This window comes from Blennius ocellaris (genome assembly GCF_963422515.1).
Source record: "Blennius ocellaris genome assembly, chromosome: 23".
Lineage (NCBI taxonomy): Eukaryota > Metazoa > Chordata > Actinopteri > Blenniiformes > Blenniidae > Blennius > Blennius ocellaris.
The window spans coordinates 1,657,980-1,681,509 of record NC_137672.1 but is presented as its reverse complement, the minus strand read 5'-3'; the positions used below and the strand labels follow the sequence as shown (position 1 = coordinate 1,681,509).

General features: G+C 48.4%; 1 protein-coding gene across 1 annotated transcript in view; it reads right to left on the bottom strand.

The window, feature by feature from the left end:
* Positions 1–23,530, bottom strand: part of afap1 (actin filament associated protein 1) — a 108,332-nt gene that overhangs the window by 5,734 nt on the left and 79,068 nt on the right. Inside the window, exons 8-16 of the mRNA XM_080519297.1 lie at positions 21,938–22,013; positions 15,042–15,194; positions 13,382–13,593; positions 9,135–9,280; positions 8,549–8,663; positions 3,740–3,869; positions 2,176–2,340; positions 1,905–2,095; positions 1,225–1,392 (exon numbers count right to left, since the gene is read on the bottom strand). Coding sequence (XP_080375423.1) covers positions 1,225–1,392; positions 1,905–2,095; positions 2,176–2,340; positions 3,740–3,869; positions 8,549–8,663; positions 9,135–9,280; positions 13,382–13,593; positions 15,042–15,194; positions 21,938–22,013 — 1,356 coding nt within the window. The remainder of the gene's footprint in view (positions 1–1,224; positions 1,393–1,904; positions 2,096–2,175; positions 2,341–3,739; positions 3,870–8,548; positions 8,664–9,134; positions 9,281–13,381; positions 13,594–15,041; positions 15,195–21,937; positions 22,014–23,530) is intronic.

The window sequence follows — 23,530 nt, the reverse complement described above, 5'->3', positions numbered from 1 at the left end:
TTGTCATGGTGGTGATGGTGGTCATGGTTGTGTGTTATTCATGGTTGTCATGGTGGTGATGGTTGTCATGGTGGTGATGATGGTGATGGTGGTGATGGTTGTCATGGTGGTGATGGTTGTCATGGTGGTGATGGTTGTCATGGTGGTGATGGTGGTCATGGTTGTGTGTTCTTCATGGTTGTCATGGTGGTGATGATGGTCATGGTTGTCATGGTGGTGATGATGGTGATGGTGGTGATGGTTGTCATGGTGGTGATGGTGGTCATGGTTGTCATGGTGGTGATGATGGTGATGGTGGTGATGGTTGTCATGGTGGTGATGGTGGTCATGGTTGTCATGGTGGTGATGGTTGTCATGGTGGTGATGATGGTGATGGTTGTCATGATGGTGATGGTGGTGATGGTTGTCATGGTGGTGATGGTTGTCATGGTTGTGTGTTCTTCATGGTTGTCATGGTGGTGATGGTTGTCATGGTGGTGATGGTGGTCATGGTTGTCATGGTGGTGATGATGGTGATGGTGGTGATGGTTGTCATGGTGGTGATGGTGGTCATGGTTGTCATGGTGGTGATGATGGTGATGGTGGTGATGGTTGTCATGGTGGTGATGGTGGTCATGGTTGTCATGGTGGTGATGGTTGTCATGGTGGTGATGATGGTGATGGTTGTCATGATGGTGATGGTGGTGATGGTTGTCATGGTGGTGATGGTGGTCATGGTTGTGTGTTCTTCATGGTTGTCATGGTGGTGATGGTTGTCATGGTGGTGATGGTTGTCATGGTGGTGATGGTTGTCATGGTGGTGATGGTGGTGATGGTTGTCATGGTGGTGATGATGGTGATGGTGGTGATGGTTGTCATGGTGGTGATGATGGTGATGGTTGTCATGGTGGTGATGATGGTGATGGTGGTCATGGTTGTCATGGTGGTGATGGTGGTCATGGTTGTGTGTTCTTCATGGTTGTCATGGTGGTGATGGTTGTCATGGTGGTGATGGTGGTCATGGTTGTGTGTTCTTCATGGTTGTCATGGTGGTGATGGTTGTCATGGTGGTGATGGTGGTCATGGTTGTGTGTTCTTCATGGTTGTCATGGTGGTCATAATGAAAATAGCAGTGACTGTGCCGATAACGGTTGTAATGGTTACTGAAGTAAGAGCGGTGGTGATATCATGGTGGTCATAGCAGAGCTCATCCATCACAGTTGCCATGGTGATGGTGGTTCTGACCTTGGCCTTCCTGAGGACGTGTCCTCGGACCGGCGAGGCTTTCTGGCTGCCGTGCGTTCGGCGCAGCAGTGAGGCGCTGTTGACGGGCAGGGAGCAGGACTCTGTGTCGCTGGTGTCACAGCTGGAGAAGGGAGAAGACTCCTGCGTCCGCCGAGACATGGCCGGAGACTAGCAAGAAGAAGAGTCAGCGTGTGGACGGGCTGGACGCTCCAGTTTCATCAAGACTGAAAATAACTGAACTCATATTTCAGGAAATCTCCACAGTTTGAAAAGCTGAAAGCGACTGGATGTAAAACAATTCAGCTCCCCTCGGTTTTAATCCGACACATGCTTTGTACAATGACGAGAGATTAAACCAGATTTCATAACAACATTCTTGATTCTGTTCTTTGACTTGAATAAGTTTGCTTATAAATGTTGGATAGGATCATGTTGCAGTACAGGAAGTGAAGTGATTACTGATCTTATATTGACACTTTCCTTCAAAATACATAACTTTACTTTTGTTAGCTAACTACTATGACATTGCCATGACATTACAGTGGAATGTATGCGTCGTGTTAGCTTTAGCATTAGGGGAAGACATCGTCTTGACTATGTCACAAACTTCTGTTTGCTTGAGGAGTGCTTTGCGTTGTGGATGAAGCAATGAGCTCGGTGGGGGTGTTGGTGGTCCTGACCTGGAGGCTGGAGGAGCTGGATTTGGGCTCGATGGTGAGACCCAGGGTGACGCCGCCGCTCAGGGCCTTCTTCAGGCTCTCCTTCACCTCAGTGAGCTCCAGCTCTAGGTTCACCCGCTCCTCCTCCTTCAACCTGCACTCGTCCTCCACCTTCCTCAGCCGCTCCGACAGTGAGGCGTGGGAGCGTTTTCCTGACGGGGGCAGAAAGCGCCACCATCAGCTCCGAGCTCACACAGCAGGGCACCGACAGGCTGGAGGAGGAGACTCTTACCAGCAGCTGCCTCCACGGCGGTGCGCAGGTCTCGCCGCTCTTTCTTGAGCTGGGTCAGATGGCTTCTGATGTCCTGCTTCTTCCTCATCAGCTCTTCCTCCTTGGCTTGCAGGCGCTTGGCGTCCGCCTCAACACGGTTCTTTCCATACTTGCACTGGTCAGCATCTGCACAACAAAGTGCAGGTGAAACAAAGCTCCGAGCTGACCTCTGTTCACAACATCGGAATTCTATGAAGAATTTAAAACTGGATTTACACTATGAAAATGTGTTTTATAAATATTGCCCACATTTTATTAGTGATCCATTTTTCAAATGTCAACGACTTGACTGAACAATCTGTGACGAGCTTCAAACGACGAGGGATGGTGATCAGAAGTTTAAGTTTGTGTCTGGTTTATCCAGGACTTCATGAAGGACTGGAGTCATTTAAAAGGTCTGGGTCAAATTGAAGAGAGTTTAGGTCACAAGGCCTTTGCTATTTTAACATGGTTCGGTCTAATTCAAAGTGTGTCTCTTTATGCAGCGTATGAGCAGAGGAAGGTGCAGTGTCACGCTGAGCACATGGTTTACAGCCATTTACTGTCACAAAACCTCTGCCTAATGTGCATTTCTTCCATTTTTCCATCACACATTTCGCTGATGCCGCTTCCTCTGGTGTTGCTCCTCCACTCAGTGTCACGTCAATGATGTGGAAGTGGAAAACACATGTGACTTGACCGCTGAGATGGTCATTCAAAGACATCAGATACAGATTAAATTTGGTTCCACGTTTGATGGAGGTCTAGGTATTGTGTGCAAAAATGGGAATTGCAACATTCATACGGTCACAAAACTAGATGTTTCCTTTGTGAGCCCAGGATCAGAGCTGCAGTATGAACGCAGCCCAGCAGGACGGCATGTTACCCCCAGACTGAAAACCCAGTGAACTCACAGCCGCAGTCTGATGCAGTCATTAATTACCAGAACTATGCCTTCCATCACTGGAAAATACCCTGAGGTTTACCAGCCGACACACGAATCCCAATGCAAAGTACAGTTTTGAAATTCACAAGCTGACACTGGAATCCCAGAATGGTGTGGCACAAGTCATATCTGGTGCTTCCATTCCACCATTTAGAGGACTGAAAGGTTACAACCTTGGCCATTCACACATTAGGTAAAGAAACAGTATTCTGAGCCGCCAGGATCAACGTGACCACATGTCACCTTGTCCAATCGTCCCGTTTCTGCTCCTCCCAGCGTCTGGCAGCAGGAGCCGTGTCTGGCCCACGGGCGTCACATGGACGGCCTCCAGGAGTAGGGGAGGTTTTTCAGTTATTTACTCCCCCCCACTGCAAACCAACTGTAATTTAGACATCCTGCATTCTCTAAATGGCTGTGGAGCAGAGACTTGTTGGAGAACAATCAACTGTGGTGAAAGCAGACACACTGTCTGCTGCTCACTTACAGCAACAGGCCTGACCGCCAAGGTGGGCCATGACTTACCGCCGTGCCCACAACGTCCAAGAAAAAGGGTTTTTATGCTTGATTTCTTTCAGCATGAGTGTGAGAATCAACACTTACTGGAGTCGTTCCGTTTGAGAGACGCCATCCTGTTTGTCCCACTGACTCCGTTCTTCTTGGGCTGGTTCTTCGCCGCTGCCTTCTGCTTTGACGACAAGCCATTGATCAGCCCTCCTTTCTTTCCCTTCAGCTGAGGAGAGGAAGGAAAAAAAGACCATGGAATTAAATTAATATGAAGCTCATTCCAGCTCCATTCCAAAAAGGTTTGACACAAAATAAAAAGCTTTTTTCCATTTTGTTTAGCAGCATTGCATTGGTTAAAAAGTTTCAATAGCAGCAACAAAATGCTGGGGAAGACCATGTACTAATGAAAAAAGTAAGAAGAGCATTTTTCAGCCTGTTAAGCTAATTGACAACAGGTCAGTCTCATTGCTGAGGCTTTTTAGAGGCAGAGATGTGCAGAAACTCATTAGTCTGTACAAAACTACATCAAGCTCCACTGAAAAGCTGGTCCTGCAGCCTGTCAGACGCTTCCCTGGGTTAAACTCTCCTCCTCAGGAGGAGGCCATGTTAACAACCCGGGGCCACACCACACCGCACACAGCAAACGCAGCTCCATACCACACCACGCAGTGGCTTACACCGCTGTGGAGGCACTAGAGCTACACACACACACAGTTCCACACAGAGCCAACACATGTTATAATGAGGCGAGAGGAAGATAATATAACCACATGAAGCCCAGCACACATTTTTATACATGCTGTCAACACTGGGGCGGTATGGCTCGGTTGGTAGAGCGGTCGTCTCCCAATCGGAAGGTTGCAGGTTCTTTGAGTGCCTAGAAAAGCGCTATATAAAATGCATTATTAATACTAGCAACACACATCAGGCCTTGTCATGGTAATAGTAGTCATGACAATTACAATAAGAGTAATTGGGGGAGAGAAGTTGAAGTAAAAAGCATGTCCATCCTCAGAGCTGGATGGATGGAAGGATGGATGTCACTATGGAACTCAGACATTAAACATTTACACTGCTGCAAGAAAAAATTGTAAAACTTCTAAACTACAAACCTAAACAGCGAAATTACCAAATTTGACAGAGAAGATCTTACTCGACTTTAACAAAACAAACGTGGAGGTCAGTATTCACAGGAAGCATCTGCAATATTAAACATCTATGAGGCATCAGAGAAAAGACCTGAGCAGCTTCACTACTAGACTGGTGAGGAGGTGGATGTCCAGGTGCATGTCCAGGTGGATGTCCAGGTGAATATCCAGGTGGATGTCCAGGTGAATATCCAGGTGGATGTCCAGGTGGATGTCCAGGTGGATGTCCAGGTGAATATCCAGGTGAATATCCAGGTGGATGTCCAGGTGGATGTCCAGGTGGATGTCCAGGTGAATATCCAGGTGGATGTCCAGGTGAATATCCAGGTGGATGTCCAGGTGAATATCCAGGTGGATGTCCAGATGAATATCCAGGTGGATGTCCAGGTGGATGTCCAGGTGGATGTCCAGGTGAATATCCAGGTGGATGTCCAGGTGGATGTCCAGGTGGATGTCCAGGTGAATATCCAGGTGGATGTCCAGGTGGATGTCCAGGTGGATGTCCAGGTGAATATCCAGGTGAATATCCAGGTGGATGTCCAGGTGGATGTCCAGGTGGATGTCCAGGTGAATATCCAGGTGGATGTCCAGGTGAATATCCAGGTGGATGTCCAGGTGAATATCCAGGTGAATATCCAGGTGGATGTCCAGGTGAATATCCAGGTGGATGTCCAGGTGGATGTCCAGGTGAATATCCAGGTGGATGTCCAGGTGAATATCCAGGTGGATGTCCAGGTGGATGTCCAGGTGAATATCCAGGTGGATGTCCAGGTGCATGTCCAGGTGCATGTCCAGGTGGATGTCCAGGTGGATGTCCAGGTGGATGTCCAGGTGAATGTCCAGGTGGATGTCCAGGTGGATGTCCAGGTGAATATCCAGTTGGATGTCCAGGTGAATATCCAGGTGGATGTCCAGGTGGATGTCCAGGTGAATGTCCAGGTGGATGTCCAGGTGGATGTCCAGGTGAATGTCCAGGTGGATGTCCAGGTGGATGTCCAGGTGAATATCCAGGTGGATGTCCAGGTGGATGTCCAGGTGAATATCCAGGTGGATGTCCAGGTGGATATCCATGTCCAGGTGCATGTCCAGGTGCATGTCCAGGTGGATGTCCAGGTGGATGTCCAGGTGAATATCCAGGTGGATGTCCAGGTGGATGTCCAGGTGGATGTCCAGGTGAATATCCAGGTGGATGTCCAGGTGGATGTCCAGGTGAATGTCCAGGTGGATGTCCAGGTGAATGTCCAGGTGGATGTCCAGGTGAATATCCAGGTGGATGTCCAGGTGAATATCCAGGTGAATATCCAGGTGGATGTCCAGGTGAATATCCAGGTGGATGTCCAGGTGAATGTCCAGGTGAATGTCCAGGTGGATGTCCAGGTGAATGTCCAGGTGAATATCCAGGTGAATATCCAGGTGGATGTCCAGGTGGATGTCCAGGTGAATATCCAGGTGGATGTCCAGGTGAATATCCAGGTGGATGTCCAGGTGGATGTCCAGGTGCATGTCCAGGTGCATGTCCAGGTGGATGTCCAGGTGAATATCCAGGTGGATGTCCAGGTGGATGTCCAGGTGCATGTCCAGGTGGATGTCCAGGTGGATGTCCAGGTGAATATCCAGGTGGATGTCCAGGTGGATGTCCAGGTGGATGTCCAGGTGAATATCCAGGTGGATGTCCAGGTGGATGTCCAGGTGAATGTCCAGGTGGATGTCCAGGTGAATGTCCAGGTGGATGTCCAGGTGAATATCCAGGTGGATGTCCAGGTGAATATCCAGGTGAATATCCAGGTGGATGTCCAGGTGCATGTCCAGGTGGATGTCCAGGTGAATGTCCAGGTGAATGTCCAGGTGGATGTCCAGGTGAATGTCCAGGTGAATATCCAGGTGAATATCCAGGTGGATGTCCAGGTGGATGTCCAGGTGAATATCCAGGTGGATGTCCAGGTGGATGTCCAGGTGAATATCCAGGTGAATGTCCAGGTGGATGTCCAGGTGAATATCCAGGTGGATGTCCAGGTGGATGTCCAGGTGAATGTCCAGGTGGATGTCCAGGTGAATGTCCAGGTGGATGTCCAGGTGAATATCCAGGTGGATGTCCAGGTGGATGTCCAGGTGAATATCCAGGTGGATGTCCAGGTGAATATCCAGGTGGATGTCCAGGTGGATGTCCAGGTGAATGTCCAGGTGGATGTCCAGGTGAATATCCAGGTGGATGTCCAGGTGAATATCCAGGTGAATATCCAGGTGGATGTCCAGGTGCATGTCCAGGTGGATGTCCAGGTGGATGTCCAGGTGAATATCCAGGTGGATGTCCAGGTGGATGTCCAGGCAAGTTGAGAGATCATGTAGCTCTATCTTGAATAGAGAAACTACATAATAATGTTTCGGTCCTGGGAATCTCAAAGTGTGTGAGTGTTTCCTGCAGGATAATATGAGGGTGTGAAGCTCAGCAGATGTTGGCTGATGCAGCAGGACGAGTGTGAAGATGAATGGACAACAGACGCTTCAAACCCAGAAGGAACTCAGTCAAGCTGAACCCAACGGAGATGCCAAGATGCAGAAGGACATTTACAGCAAACACACTGAGAATCTCTCTGAACTGAAGCAGTTCTAAAAAGAGAAAAAGTGCAGAATTCCTCCAAGAACATTGTGCAGGTCAACAACTGCTGGGATGTTTTCAACCCATGAATTCACTTCTTTTGTCCAGCAGGAAAAGTGGATGGTTATCAAATCAGACCTGAACGATCAGACTGTGTCCGTGTATTAGGGTAAAAATCATCTGTCGTGTAATGTAAAGCCCTCATTCTTCAGTACATCCAGCAGAATAAAAGAATCTGGAGTTCTTTCATTTCAAAATAAAACCTAAAGCAAACAAACATGGCAATATTAGTGTCAGAGGTGACTAAGCTAAAAGTTAGTGATTGAATCACAAAATAGGCCCGACATTGACAAGAGGAGAAGATTAGTAAGAGAAGAAGATGAGCGTTCAGGGGGTTAGTCACCTGAGCAGTGCCTTTAGTTCTAGCATCAGCAGTGAGGAACCGAGAGGACACCTTGGCAGCAGGAGGTTTGTAGCGACTGGGAGACGGACAAGAAGAGGGAGCAGAGGAAGTAGGAGGCTGAGGAGGATAAATGGAGGCCAGCTTTGATGAGGGCATGTTCTCATACAGCTCAGTGTTCTCATAGTGCGCCTCCTCATTCAGCAGGCGCCCCACTGTGGATGGACTGGAGTACTGCAACTCGGGGTCCTTTGAGGTTTGACCAGGCAGGCAGGCATGCAAGCAAAAAATAATAAAATAATAGAAAGAAATAAAATAAAGAGGAGGAAACAGAGCATCAAATTAGAAGCATAGAACAGAGCGCCACAGTTTGGATGTCAGTGTGAGCGCTGAAGTATGAAGCATGGAAGAAAAGCTCAACAGATGGTTGGGATGCACAATGTTGCCCATTCAGCAGTACTATGTTATCAACATGAACAACGTACACACAACTCACGATATATTCAGGTTCACACCGTGCAGTCATGCTGTGCAGATATAAAATGGCTTTACAAAAGCGATTAATCCACAAAAGCTTTTATAACAAAGGTGAAGGAATGTTAAATTCTGTCAGAAAATATATATCAAAATATAGGAGTAAAGCAGTGCAGTGTGAGGTTCCCTGAACTCAACGGAACGGTACCGTGTGTGTGTGTGTGTGTGTGTGTGTGTGTGTGTGTGTGTGTGTGTGTGTGTGTGTGTGCGTGTGTGTGTTCTCTCACAGTTCCATTGATGGGCACGTCATCATAGTGCAGAGCCATGCCGGTAGGGCAGGCGTAGCCGCTGACGGGGTTGTCCAGGTAGGGGTTTGGAGAGACGGCTCGCTTGCTGGTGAAACTGAGGAGAGAAACCAAGACCATCATATCTGGTGTGATTCACACATTCTGGCTACAATCGTCTATTTCCAGTGCACAACCTTTTTACGGGACCAGCGCCTGTACCAGGGGCGGGAATCCTGGTCCTGGAGGGCCGCAGCCCTGCATGTTTTCAATGATTCCTCACATCAACACAGCTGACAGTGTCTGGTTCTCCAGCTTCCTGCAGAGCCTCATGAGAACCCAGGTGTGTTTGAGCAGGGAAACATTGAAAACATGCAGGACTCTCCAGGACCAAGGTTCCCCACCCCTGGCCTATATGGCTGTCATAATGTTGTAAAAGGCTGTGCACCTGCTTTACTTTGGAATCCAGCAGCGCCACGAGACCTGAAGTAAAAACTTGCCCCGCCAAGTGTTTATCTCTAGAAACACCAACAAAACCAACATGGACACTGATCCAACAAGGCAAATCTTGTAAATGTGTGACTCTCACCAAAATGACTGCTTAGCCAGCTGGATGACGTTGGCGGTGGTCTCGACATCAATGTAGTCGTAGTGCAGCGTGGCCGGGTCGGTGGTGGAGCCGGTTTCAGCCAACAACACCCCCAACCAGCGACCCAGACCCTCAGAGGAGGAGGCCTGCAGGACCACACCCACACCATTAGTGACGGGAACCCAAAGACACTTTCTACATCTTCAGTCCGCAGATATTAGGACCGAACTGTTTAGTTTAAAATGTCTTCTCAAGGTAAACTTCTTAAGAGGTACTGCAAGCATTCTATCCTAATGCAGATAACACTCTGCTCTACACATCAGTTGTCATGTAAACTTCTCCTGAAGCCTGATGAGCTGAGAGTTTCTGACGTCAGTTTGTCTCTGACATGCCACTATGAGTTACCTGGTGTGGTTTTACCTCTCACATACAGCAAGTGTCACTGGCATAACAATTAAAACAGGAACATTTGAGCTCAGAATGACAAAAACAGCAGTCAGAGTTACACTAACCTGCTTTGCTTTGCATTGGGTGTGTTGCGCCACATAACACTGGGAGCTCACCCTGCAGAAGCCTCACGCTCAGGTGAAGCTGTTTAGGTTGTTCCAAACAGAACATTAAAAGTAACTCAGCATTTGCTGTAGGTTTCAATTATATCATTGAAACCACCTTCATATTACCCTCATTTCAATACCTTTAATGTTTTTACTTCATTTCTATTCTTATACTTTAGCCTTACAGTCATATCTTTTGCAATTGAAACCATTTTTTTACTGGAGCTGAACTGAGGGTGGGAGTGAGAGGGTGGGAGTGAGAGAGTAAGAGGGTGGGAGTGAGAGAGGGTGAGAGTGAGAGGGTGGGAGTGAGAGAGTAAGAGGGTGGGAGTGAGAGAGTAAGAGGGTGGGAGTGAGAGAGTAAGAGGGTGGGAGTGAGAGAGGGTGAGAGTGAGATGTGAGATGGTGGGAGTGAGAGAGTGAGAGGGTGGGAGTGAGATGTGAGATGGTGGGAGTGAGAGAGTGAGAGGGTGGGAGTGAGAGGGTGGGAGTGAGATGTGAGATGGTGGGAGTGAGAGAGTGAGAGGGTGGGAGTGAGATGTGAGATGGTGGCAGTGAGATGTGAGAGGGTGGGAGTGAGAGGGTGGGAGTGAGATGTGAGAGGGTGGGAGTGAGATGTGAGATGGTGGGAGTGAGAGAGTAAGAGGGTGGGAGTGAGAGGGTGGGAGTGTGAGAGGGTGAGAGTGAGAGGGTGGGAGTGAGAGAGTAAGAGGGTGGGAGTGAGAGAGGGTGAGAGTGAGATGTGAGAGGGTGGGAGTGAGAGAGGGTGAGAGTGAGATGTGAGAGGGTGGGAGTGAGATGTGAGATGGTGGGAGTGAGAGAGTGAGAGGGTGGGAGTGAGATGTGAGATGGTGAGAGTGAGAGAGTGAGAGGGTGGGAGTGAGATGTGAGATGGTGGGAGTGAGAGAGTGAGAGGGTGGGAGTGAGATGTGAGATGGTGGGAGTGAGATGTGAGAGGGTGGGAGTGAGATGTGAGATGGTGGGAGTGAGAGAGTAAGAGGGTGGGAGTGAGAGGGTGGGAGTGTGAGAGGGTGAGAGTGAGAGGGTGGGAGTGAGAGAGTGAGAGGGTGGGAGTGAGAGAGGGTGAGAGTGAGAGGGTGGGAGTGAGATGTGAGAGGGTGGGAGTGAGAGAGTAAGAGGGTGGGAGTGAGAGGGTGGGCGTGTGAGAGAGTGAGAGGGTGGGAGTGTGAGAGGGTGAGAGTGAGAGGGTGGGAGTGAGAGGGTGGGAGTGTGAGAGGGTGAGAGTGAGAGGGTGGAAGTGAGAGAGTGAGAGGGTGGGAGTGAGAGAGGGTGAGAGTGAGAGGGTGGGAGTGAGATGTGAGAGGGTGGGAGTGAGAGAGTAAGAGGGTGGGAGTGAGAGGGTGGGCGTGTGAGAGAGTGAGAGGGTGGGAGTGTGAGAGGGTGAGAGTGAGAGAGTGAGAGGGTGGGAGTGAGAGAGGGTGAGAGTGAGATGTGAGAGGGTGGTAGTGAGATGTGAGATGGTGGGAGTGAGAGAGTGAGAGGGTGGGAGTGAGATGTGAGATGGTGGGAGTGAGAGAGTGAGAGGGTGGGAGTGAGATGTGAGATGGTGGGAGTGAGAGAGTGAGAGGGTGGGAGTGAGATGTGAGATGGTGGGAGTGAGATGTGAGAGGGTGGGAGTGAGAGGGTGGGAGTGAGATGTGAGAGGGTGGGAGTGAGATGTGAGATGGTGGGAGTGAGAGAGTAAGAGGGTGGGAGTGAGAGGGTGGGAGTGTGAGAGGGTGAGAGTGAGAGGGTGGGAGTGAGAGAGTAAGAGGGTGGGAGTGAGAGAGTAAGAGGGTGGGAGTGAGAGAGGGTGAGAGTGAGATGTGAGAGGGTGGGAGTGAGAGAGGGTGAGAGTGAGATGGTGGGAGTGAGATGTGAGATGGTGGGAGTGAGAGAGTGAGAGGGTGGGAGTGAGATGTGAGATGGTGGGAGTGAGAGAGTGAGAGGGTGGGAGTGAGAGGGTGGGAGTGAGATGTGAGATGGTGGGAGTGAGAGAGTGAGAGGGTGGGAGTGAGATGTGAGATGGTGGGAGTGAGATGTGAGAGGGTGGGAGTGAGAGGGTGGGAGTGAGATGTGAGAGGGTGGGAGTGAGATGTGAGATGGTGGGAGTGAGAGAGTAAGAGGGTGGGAGTGAGAGGGTGGGAGTGTGAGAGGGTGAGAGTGAGAGAGTGAGAGGGTGGGAGTGAGAGAGGGTGAGAGTGAGAGGGTGGGAGTGAGATGTGAGAGGGTGGGAGTGAGAGAGTAAGAGGGTGGGAGTGAGAGGGTGGGCGTGTGAGAGAGTGAGAGGGTGGGAGTGTGAGAGGGTGAGAGTGAGAGGGTGGAGTGTGAGAGGGTGAGAGTGAGAGGGTGGGAGTGTGAGAGGGTGGGAGTGAGAGGGTGGGAGTGTGAGAGGGTGAGAGTGAGAGGGTGGAAGTGAGAGAGTGAGAGGGTGGGAGTGAGAGAGTAAGAGGGTGGGAGTGAGAGGGTGGGCGTGTGAGAGAGTGAGAGGGTGGGAGTGTGAGAGGGTGAGAGTGAGAGAGTGAGAGGGTGGGAGTGAGAGAGGGTGAGAGTGAGATGTGAGAGGGTGGGAGTGAGATGTGAGATGGTGTGAGTGAGAGAGTGAGAGGGTGGGAGTGAGATGTGAGATGGTGGGAGTGAGAGAGTGAGAGGGTGGGAGTGAGAGGGTGGGAGTGAGATGTGAGATGGTGGGAGTGAGAGAGTGAGAGGGTGGGAGTGAGATGTGAGATGGTGGGAGTGAGATGTGAGAGGGTGGGAGTGAGAGGGTGGGAGTGAGATGTGAGAGGGTGGGAGTGAGAGGGTGGGAGTGAGATGTGAGATGGTGGGAGTGAGAGAGTAAGAGGGTGGGAGTGAGAGGGTGGGAGTGTGAGAGGGTGAGAGTGAGAGGGTGGGAGTGAGAGAGTGAGAGGGTGGGAGTGAGAGAGGGTGAGAGTGAGAGGGTGGGAGTGAGATGTGAGAGGGTGGGAGTGAGAGAGTAAGAGGGTGGGAGTGAGAGGGTGGGAGTGTGAGAGGGTGGGAGTGAGAGGGTGGGAGTGTGAGAGGGTGAGAGTGAGAGGGTGGAAGTGAGAGAGTGAGAGGGTGGGAGTGAGAGAGGGTGAGAGTGAGAGGGTGGGAGTGAGATGTGAGAGGGTGGGAGTGAGAGAGTAAGAGGGTGGGAGTGAGAGGGTGGGCGTGTGAGAGAGTGAGAGGGTGAGAGTGAGAGGGTGGGAGTGTGAGAGGGTGGGAGTGAGAGGGTGGGAGTGTGAGAGGGTGAGAGTGAGAGGGTGGAAGTGAGAGAGTGAGAGGGTGGGAGTGAGAGAGGGTGAGAGTGAGAGGGTGGGAGTGAGATGTGAGAGGGTGGGAGTGAGAGAGTAAGAGGGTGGGAGTGAGAGGGTGGGCGTGTGAGAGAGTGAGAGGGTGGGAGTGTGAGAGGGTGAGAGTGAGAGAGTGAGAGGGTGGGAGTGAGAGAGGGTGAGAGTGAGAGGGTGGGAGTGAGATGTGAGAGGGTGGGAGTGAGAGAGTAAGAGGGTGGGAGTGAGAGGGTGGGCGTGTGAGAGAGTGAGAGGGTGGGAGTGTGAGAGTGTGAGAGGGTGGGAGTGAGAGAGTGAGAGGGTGAGAGTGAGAGTGTGAGAGGGTGAGAGGGTGGCTGAAGATACTTCACCACAGGAGAAGTGCAGACAGTGTTCCACTGCTCAGACTGAATGAAGGACTCACTTCCAGCACGGCCACCTCCTGGCCGTTGCGCAGGAGGCGGAAGGCGAAGGGGTGTTTGTGGTCGAGGCCTGGGTTGACCTCACAGCCTCGGAGGGGCAGCGAGGCGATGTGGCTCTTCAGGTCGTCACGGTCTTTATGCAGGAGGAGCTGGTTGTCCTTCAGACGGCACCAACGCTCCCGCCAGCGGTTGTTGGACAAGACGTTCAGGTAGCCTGCCAGTCACACAACAGCCTTCTCTCAGACGTAGGACTGTCAGAGCCCACCGTCTGTACTGCTGCTCTCCGGGCCCACCGTCTGTACTGCTGCTCTCCGGGCCCACCGTCTGTACTGCTGCTCTCAGAGCCCACCGTCTGTACTGCTGCTCTCAGAGCCCACCGTCTGTACTGCTGCTCTCTGGGCCCACCGTCTGTACTGCTGCTCTCAGAGCCCACCGTCTGTACTGCTGCTCTCTGGGCCCACCGTCTGTACTGCTGCTCTCTGGGCCCACCGTCTGTACTGCTGCTCTCAGAGCCCACCGTCTGTACTGCTGCTCTCTGGGCCCACCGTCTGTACTGCTGCTCTCTGGGCCCACCGTCTGTACTGCTGCTCTCTGGGCCCACCGTCTGTACTGCTGCTCTCTGGGCCCACCGTCTGTACTGCTGTACAGCCTCCACTGCAGCACTGCTCCTGAACTCAGAGCTTCACTTCCTTCTATTTCCCTCTAAAAAACTAACCTACTATATTCTTGACATGTTTAAGAACAGCAACCTCTTGCCAACTGAATAAAACCGTATTCCATTAGCTTCATGAAGTTACAAAAGTATGAACATTTTGAAGCATCATTGAGCTTATCATCTTTATTAAATACCACTGACTGTTTGAGCCTTTCATTGAGTCCATGACTCGGCTCACCGTTAATAAAGAGACGTCATAACATCTTCCGAGGTGGAGCAAATCCAATTTAAGAACTCTCCTCGGTAGATCTTTACACACTGGGCTTTGATGGAGACTTTAATGCAAAAGTGCTCAAAGAGACTTCACTGTAAAGGTTTTTGTAAAAGCAATTATCAAATGTGGCTTACTGGGCAACCTTTTAAAATGTTGTCACACTTTTTACAAATATTAAATTCAAAGTATCAATTGACTGAATACAAAAGTAAAGAACTGTGTGCCATTCTTTCGCTCTAAAACTTTTATGAACAAGAGAAAAACATTCAACAGAGAAACCTTTTGAGTTAAAGTGTGAATCGGCACTCAGTGTGGTAATACCACCTTGTGCCACCAGATGGTGCAGTGAGATGTTCTACAACTCTTCTCACCTTCAGTCCAATAACAGAAAAAGCAAAAGCATCAGATTCTGATGCCAGCTCTTCAGAAATGTCTGTGAGCATGACTCATTAAGCTTTACAGTCGTTAAAAGAAACATCAGAACACGTTAAAGAACATTATTTAAATTAGTCAAGCAACAACTTGAAGGTAACAGTCATTATAGTGATCCCTGGAAAATTGTCAAAAAGCTCCATTTCAATTATTCCTGAAATATTGCAAAACAAAATGCACTAAGGTGAGAATGAGCTCATTTACTGCTCCACTACCTCGCCAAATGTTGCGGCCTTCACCACCATCACGGTTTCCCCTGGTTTAACATAGATCGTGGATTTGGAGGACTTGGATCTCTCACCACATGTGGGCACGTCTTCCTCAGCTGACGAGGTCTGCTCGTCGGTGGAGGGCTTCTTCTTCCCCAGACCGATGATCTTTGTGATCTTCTTTCCTGCTCCCTTCCCGACGGTTCCTGTTTTCTGCTCTGACTTGGAGTTTTTCTTCCCCTTTCCTGAGACAAAACACACAATGAGAGACAATGAGAGACATTAGCCGAGCACTGTATCACATCCTCGTTGAAGGATCCTGCTGACTTTAAGTCCTCAGTCATTATCTGCACATGGGAAATGACCACCAGAGATGTAATGTGTTGATTGATGCCTGGATGCTTCAGCAGTGCCGTCCGAGGAGCAAAAGAAAGAAAAAGCGAGCTTAGAGTCGACTGCAGACGACCACAAGTCCACGATCAGCTGCACTGGATTCCATCAGTCCTGTGGCTTCTCAGTCGGAGAACAAGCCTCAGCAGGTCAATCTAAGCTGGCCTACTTTAAGTCCTCGTGGAGAAAGAGAGGGTGAGGAGTGACGGTGCACATTCTGCTGTCTTCGGTGTCTACAGCTGAGCTGCTGCAGGAAATGCTTCGGGGACATGTTGAGGTTTGAGGGTTGGGTGCACCAGGCAACATGAGCACTTCAGGTCAGGGAGCTCATACACTCCTCACATGGAGCAGACCGATCAACACTTAAGACATCACCTACAGTATTATTGCTACATTCCTTTGATCAAAACCATTTGATCATATTTTCCTGTTTGACAGTTCTCAGAAGAAACGAGGTAATAATGCAACACGACAGTGAAAGCAGCGACCTTAATGCTCACTCGTCCTCATGAGCACAGTAAAGACACATTGAGTCCAGACATTCTTTACAGATCTATTGTGAAAATGGGAATGGAATGTGATAATTATGCAATCAGAGGCACGCCATCCTGCTTTTTACACGTCTTTTTCCCAAAGTCCTGCAACTACAGGAACAATGAAGCACTAAAACAAAAACTACATGAACATGAACTAGGTGGAGAACCAATCAAGGCTGGTGGAGAATTTTAGGAGTAGTTTGTCAGAAACCTTTTATTTTCTAAACCTTATTGACACAGCATTCAGAATAACACATGATACAGTAACTACCGTATTTTCCGGACTATAAGCCTCTACTTTTTTCCAACGCTTTGACCCCTGTGACTTATAACAAGATGCAGCTAATTTATGGGTTTTTACAGGTTAACAGGCTTCATGCCACCAGACTGGACTTCCACATGCTGTTTATAGTGCCTCTGCTTCTCCTAAACTTGCCTTAAAAGTGACATTTCTGCTCTTGGTGAGCTCGTCTTGTGCTGCTTCTTGTGGTCTGGAGCTCCAGCAGCTGACTGCTGAGTGTTGCGTTCAGGTGCATCATGTAAACCAGAGCGCTAGACTCCGATGCTGAGCAATCTTCCTTCTCAGAATCACAATCAGTAAATAACCGATAAAATACTTTATCAACAGAGATAAAATGCTTCCTGATTATATATCTGTTTCTCTGTGTCTCTCTATGTGTCTCTCTATGTGTCTCTCTCTCTATGTGTCTCTCTCTCTATGTGTCTCTCTCTGTGTCTCTCTATGTGTCTCTCTCTCTATGTGTCTCTCTCTCTATGTGTCTCTCTCTCTCTCTGTCTCTCTCTCTCTGTGTCTCTCCCTCTGTGTCTCCCTCTGTGTCTCTCTCTCTGTGTGTCTCTCTCTCTATGTGTCTCTCTCTGTGTGTCTCTCTCTGTGTCTCTCTCTCTGTGTGTCTCTCTCTGTGTCTCTCTCTGTGTGTCTCTCTCTGTGTCTCTCTCTCTGTGTCTCTCTCTGTGTCTCTCCCTCTGTGTCTCCCTCTGTGTCTCTCTCTATGTGTCTCTCTCTCTGTGTCTCTCTCTGTGTCTCTCCCTCTGTGTCTCCCTCTGTGTCTCTCTCTATGTGTCTCTCTCTCTGTGTCTCTCTCTGTGTCTCTCCCTCTGTGTCTCCCTCTGTGTCTCTCTCTCTGTGTCTCTCTCTGTGCCTCTCTCTGTGTGTGTCTCTCTGTGCCTCTCTCTGTGTGTGTCTCTCCCTCTGTGTCTCTCTCCCTCTGTCTCTCTCCCTCTGTGTCTCTCTCTGTGTCTCTCTCTGTGTCTCTCTCTCTGTCTCTCTCTCTGTGTCTCTCTCTCTATGTGTCTCTCTCTGTGTGTCTCTCTCTCTGTCTCTGTCTCTCTGTCTCTCTCTCTGTGTCTCTCTCTCTGTGACTCTCTCTGTGTCTCTCTCTGTGTCTCTCTCTCTGTCTCTCTCTCTGTGTCTCTCTCTGTGTCTCTCTCTCTATGTGTCTCTCTCTGTGTGTCTCTCTCTCTGTCTCTGTCTCTCTGTCTCTCTCTCTGTGTCTCTCTCTCTGTGACTCTCTCTCTGTGTCTCTCTCTCTGTGTGTCTCTCCCTCTGTGTCTCTCTCTCTGTGTCTCTGTCTCTGTGTCTCTGTCTGTCTGCAGGTTCCGCAGCAGACACACAATCCCTGCAGACAGCTGTGTTGTGCACCTCAGGCCTGCTGCAGACAGAGTGAGATGCACAGGCGTAACTTCCAGCACTATGAAAGACAGATTTGTGAGAAAATATGAAAATACGGGCAAGCTTCGCGTTCTGAAATTCTTGCCCAGCTACAACGCGGACACCTGTGGCTTATTGTTAAGTGCATCTTGTATATGTTGGCTTTTTTCTTCCTTTTACAATTTTGTGGGTGCGGCTTAAATTCAGGTAGTGAGGAAAATAAATAATAGGTAAATGTAATGCTTCAACTTTAGAGTTACAATGAAAGTTTTCTTCACAGGAATATATGAATATGAACACACACACACACACACACACACACACACACACACACACACACACACACACACACACACACACACACACACACACACACACACACACACACACACACACACACACACACACACACACACACACACACACACACACACACACACACACCTCCATTCACCGTCTGCACTCCATGTCAGGCTTTCTCTTTTCCCAGAGAAGTACACAAACACACGTCACACACAATGCGAGGCCCGAGGAGGAAAACAGACACACACATGTTAAAGCCATTCAAATCTTTCTGTCTTTCTTTTTGTTTTTTTGTTAAAGCAGGAATTATTATTAGTTTTCCCCTGTAGGAGAAGAGGAGCAGGAAAACTCTGATCAGGTAAATTTGATTCCAGTAAATCAGTTCTTTTTGTTACCAGCCATGGAAAGAATGTCGCTGATGAAGCTGAAAATGGGGTGTTAGGAGGGAACGAGCGAGGCACGAGGGAAATGAGCAACGACCTCAGTGATGTTGGTTCTACTCAGCAGATAATGTTATTGTGTTTGTGGACGACCATGAAATAGATTGTCTACACCAGTGTCGGAGCTTTGCTGCTCTGTGGTTGGCAAAATGTGTTGAACCTTCATTGTCCTGTTGTATTTCATGGAGTGTCTGCCAGTGTTTGGCTTAAACAGTCAAAAACCAATTAAACCTGTACAACCACAGCTATATGGAAAGGCAGGGCATACCTGGACACACACACACACACACACGGATTGATATGAGGTCACGGTGCGACCAACTGCTTCATTGTGCACCACTTTATTTCCATTTGTTGATTTTCTCGACAGGTATTTGTGAATCACCGAGTATGGCAAATAGAGTCACATTATTTCATTCCAGAAAGGTTGTTGGACAGCACAAATGCAGGAGAAAATGTCAAATCAAAGTCAAGTCTGAATTGTCTGACTTCTGCTTCGCACTAGTAATGCTGAACATGCATAAGAAAGGCCCCACCTGGATTTGAAGGACGCGACAACCGCCACCACATGAGGCGAGAGCATTAACCACAAAATCCACAACCTGGAATTTCCTTCAGAAAAACTAAATGGGAGCTAGCTCACTTTACTGCAGCGTCTTGAACTGTTGACAAGAGGAAACCCGGTGTTAATGTTGGCGAGACAATAAACAGAAAGTCTTTGTCTTCAAATGATTTCACCACACCTCCACCCTCCAGGATTTCAGAGTTGGTTGTGTTATACCTGCTCATCTTAATGAAAGAGTGGAACCAACCCTGAACTAATTAACAGCAGTTTTTATTGAAATAATTGCCACCAATAGAATTTTTGCAGTTTTTAATTTTTTTTATCAGTATCGTCATGGCTAACGTAAATGAACAAATGATGTATGCGTGTGTGTGTAAGTAGTCCAATTTGATGAATGCAAGGAACCAGGAAGTAACCGTTTCATTTAGCTGGTCAGAGAAGATCTCTGTCGACCCTGCTGCACCACCCTGCTGCACCACCCTGCTGCACCACCCTGCTGCACCAACCTGCTGCACCACCCTGCTGCACCAACCTGCTGCACCACCCTGCTGCACCGACCTGCTGCACCGACCTGCTGCACCAACCTGCTGCACCACCCTGCTGCACCGACATTCTGCACCAACCTGCTGCACCACCCTGCTGCACCGACCTGCTGCACCGACCTGCTGCACCAACCTGCTGCACCACCCTGCTGCACCGACATTCTGCACCAACCTGCTGCACCACCCTGCTGCACCGACCTGCTGCACCGACCTTCTGCACCACCCTGCTGCACCAACCTGCTGCACCGCCCTGCTGCACCACCCTGCTGCACCGACATTCTGCACCACCCTGCTGCACCACCCTGCTGCACCGACCTGCTGCACCGACCTGCTGCACCAACCTGCTGCACCACCCTGCTGCACCGACATTCTGCACCAACCTGCTGCACCACCCTGCTGCACCGACCTGCTGCACCGACCTTCTGCACCACCCTGCTGCACCAACCTGCTGCACCGCCCTGCTGCACCACCCTGCTGCACCGACATTCTGCACCAACCTGCTGCACCGACCTGCTGCACCAACCTGCTGCACCGCCCTGCTGCACCAACCTGCTGCACCAACCTGCTGCACCAACCTGCTGCACCACCCTGCTGCACCGACCTTCTGCACCGCCCTGCTGCACCACCCTGCTGCACCAACCTGCTGCACCGCCCTGCTGCACCGCCCTGCTGCACCAACCTGCTGCACCAACCTGCTGCACCGACCTTCTGCACCAACCTGCTGCACCAACCTGCTGCACCACCCTGCTGCACCACCCTGGCTTTCTGTCAGTTCACACTAACAACACACACTGAGCCGACTGTTTAAAACCCAACCAGGTCTCCATTTAGAAATGTGGCACTGGTGTGAAATGTCTCAGACATGATGATGGAAAAATGAGTCAATCTAAACGGATGGCGGGGAAAAGTGTTCAATTTGAGGTGGAAATCCAAATAAGCAAGTTGACAGGTTAAAGCAGAGCTCCTTCCTGGAAGAATGGTGGCGGCTGAACAAACACACAGGAAGTAACCAGACTACTTCTTTGTTTTGGGATGTGGGTCAGGAGGGGAAGACCCTCTCAGATAGAAACCACAAGAAATGAAGGCCCATGCTTGGTGGGTTTTTAAAAAGCTGACCATTAAAAATGCTGCAGAATCTTCTCTTTAGACATTATGAGGCTGAAGAAAGGTAGTTCCAGTAAAGTCCACTTTCACTGTACAGTACTTCAGGTACTTCATATTTTATCTGAGAAATTTGACTCCACGTATTCTCAAAATAACAATGAACCATCTGCAGATATTGAAACATTGCATATCTGCTTGCGATGACTATTTATCTTCATCTGTGTGTATTTAAAGTGTTTTATATTGTTGCCTTAGCGCGTATTGTTTTTGGCACTTTGAGCTATACTAATGTAAAATGCCATACAAATAAAATGCATTATCGTTATTATTATTATTATTATTATTATTATTATTATAGTCTTTATGACAGCACATTTTCTTTATGTGTTATGGACATGAGTCTGTTGATTTGACTCCTGCAGTCGTCATAGATTATCTATGGTTAATTTATGTTTCACTCATCTATGAAGAAAATCATGTGAGAGTTTAAAGAAATCTGATGAAAGTGAACAATTACTCTTTGCATGGGAACATCATTTCTTTTCCCAATCAACATTTAGAAATGGCTGGTTTTCTTGTAATCTACAGGTGAGAGAAATGACAAAAAAGGCTGTGAAAACACTACATGGCAAAAAGAGACAAAAACTGCTATGTACTTCGCTAAAACGAACTAAACGAGTAAAAATGTATTTAAAAAAAGATCAAATAGATCATATGGCTAAAATAACTGAATTAGATTAAAAAAGTTAAACATCTGAAACAGTTGAACACAAGAAACTTCATGCAGTAACAACGGAGTACCTGTTTAAGTTATTATTCTGACTTAAACAGCACTTCTCTAACAAAATGTACATTTCTACCATTTAGTACTTCATCATCTGCATACAGGGACAACTCTCTTCCATTCAGATCCCGAGTGGCCGTTATGATGAATAAAGACAGTTTAAATGCTGTGGTATTGTTGTGTAGTTGCACCCACCACAGTTTACAGTTTCCCTGACCTTGCTGTCTGTGAGCAATTTCAAACTGCTGCTATCTCAACATTGAACTTCTCAGAAACAGAAATGCTGTTCCAGGTCGATAGTTGACCTGTGGGAGAGGGTTTGGACGCCTCATTGCTTCAACACCTGACTCTCAGGCTTATGTCATTATCGAGCTGATGAAAACTGTTAATTCGTTCCTGGTTGTTAATCGGGTGTGTCGCTGCGGACCGGGAGCTGCCAGGGCCCCTGCACAAACCAGTTTAAAGCTCCCGTGTTTGAATTTTGAGGGGTTGTGTTTGGCTGCATTATAACAACTGGAGAGATGCAACCTTTATGAGACGCCATGGGACAAGCGCCAGAAATACAAGGTTGGGAAGCGCTCCTCTGAATGCTGAGCTGGTTCAGCTAGCAGCAGCCTCCTCCAATCAGGACACAGCGAGTTGCTGTCGGTCTCACCTTGGTCCTTGCAGTCACCGTGTCCGTTCTCATGAGGAGCTTCACCGTCTGAGCTGGGTCGGTCGCTCGATGGCTTCTAGCAGCAGCAAAGCCACACAGAAGACGGAACGTGAACAAACGCAAACAAAAAGAATTAATCTAGTTATGCAGTAAGAAAAACATTGAGGAACATCAGCAACATGTTACAGATGGATAATTATATTGAGCTTGTGTTTGCTGTGCCAAGTTGAGAGGTTTGTCATTAAACATGCTCTAGTCACTCACTTTCCACCCAGAAACAAACACATGATCCTCTAGCACAGGGGTGTCAAACATGTGGCCTGTGCTAGATGGCGGACCAGAACCGGCCCGCCACAGGATCTAATCCAGCCCGCCATGGGATTTTAATTCTTTTTAAAGCATAAATATGAAAACTGACAGAGGCTGATCTAAAAACACTAGATTGGCAAAAATGACATTCAAAACCACTCTTGGTCAGAATTAATTAACGCATCTGTGGAGGTCACGTAACACCTTTCACAATAAAGGTGTCCAATTTATGTGAAGTGATACTTTAGACACGTAAACTCAAAAGAATTTCCAGATGATGACAAATTGTTTTAGTCCTGAATAAAAATATGAAATCCAGATACAGATATTGTGTTTTGTTTTTTCAAATATAATAATATCTGGTTAACTTTAATGTGTACATTTCAGAATAGACGGTCAAATTCTTGCAGTTACAAAAGGATGAAAAGAAGGAAAGACTTTGACATTTGTCCATATCTGCAGTTTAATATGTTACGTTGGACTTGTTGGGCCTCCAGAGGTCAGAGGTCAGATCAGGTTGATGTGGCCCCCAACTGAAATGACTTTGGCTCCCCCGATCTAGCACACATACATGTGTCTCCAGTGATCTTATCTTTCCAAATGGAAAATCAAGAAAGTGGTCATTTCCCTGAAGCTCCCTTAACATTCCCTCCTGTGCCATATGGAAATGAGCGCTGTTTGGCAAACAGCTGTTCCTATCTGCCATGATTACATCATTTCATCCCAACAACAGGCACCTTTCCGGGGTGACGCTATATTTGCTAATGTTTATCAATTACTGCCCTCATACTGCTGCCTCTTGGAGTCACATAGATATATTATGAAGCCCAGAGTCAGACTGGCTTGATACAAACTTTACTTTTGACTTGTGTGCCATCATTTACCACTTAACAACCAATAATGGCTCAAATGTCATTTACAGAGGAGGCACTCACACACAGGGAATTATCGCGCAATAATTCACCGACAACGTTTAGCTCATTCTCAGTTTGGATTTGATGATCAAACAAAAACAGTCCGATTCACTAAGACCAGATCAGTAGAATCAGGGTTTAACTGGTCTGACCAAGTACCAAAGTGTTGAATATTGAAAGCCATAAGATCATCAATCAGATATTTTGTCAAACTAGAAAAGCTCCTTTGATACTCATGTCTCCAGTACCACACAGGGAATACAGCAGCTTCAACTGGTGATGATGCCTCCACCATACTTTACACTAGGTTAGGGTTAGTCTGGTCTTTGCCTTCCACTAGCAGCCACTGGAACGACAAGCTTTCCTATTT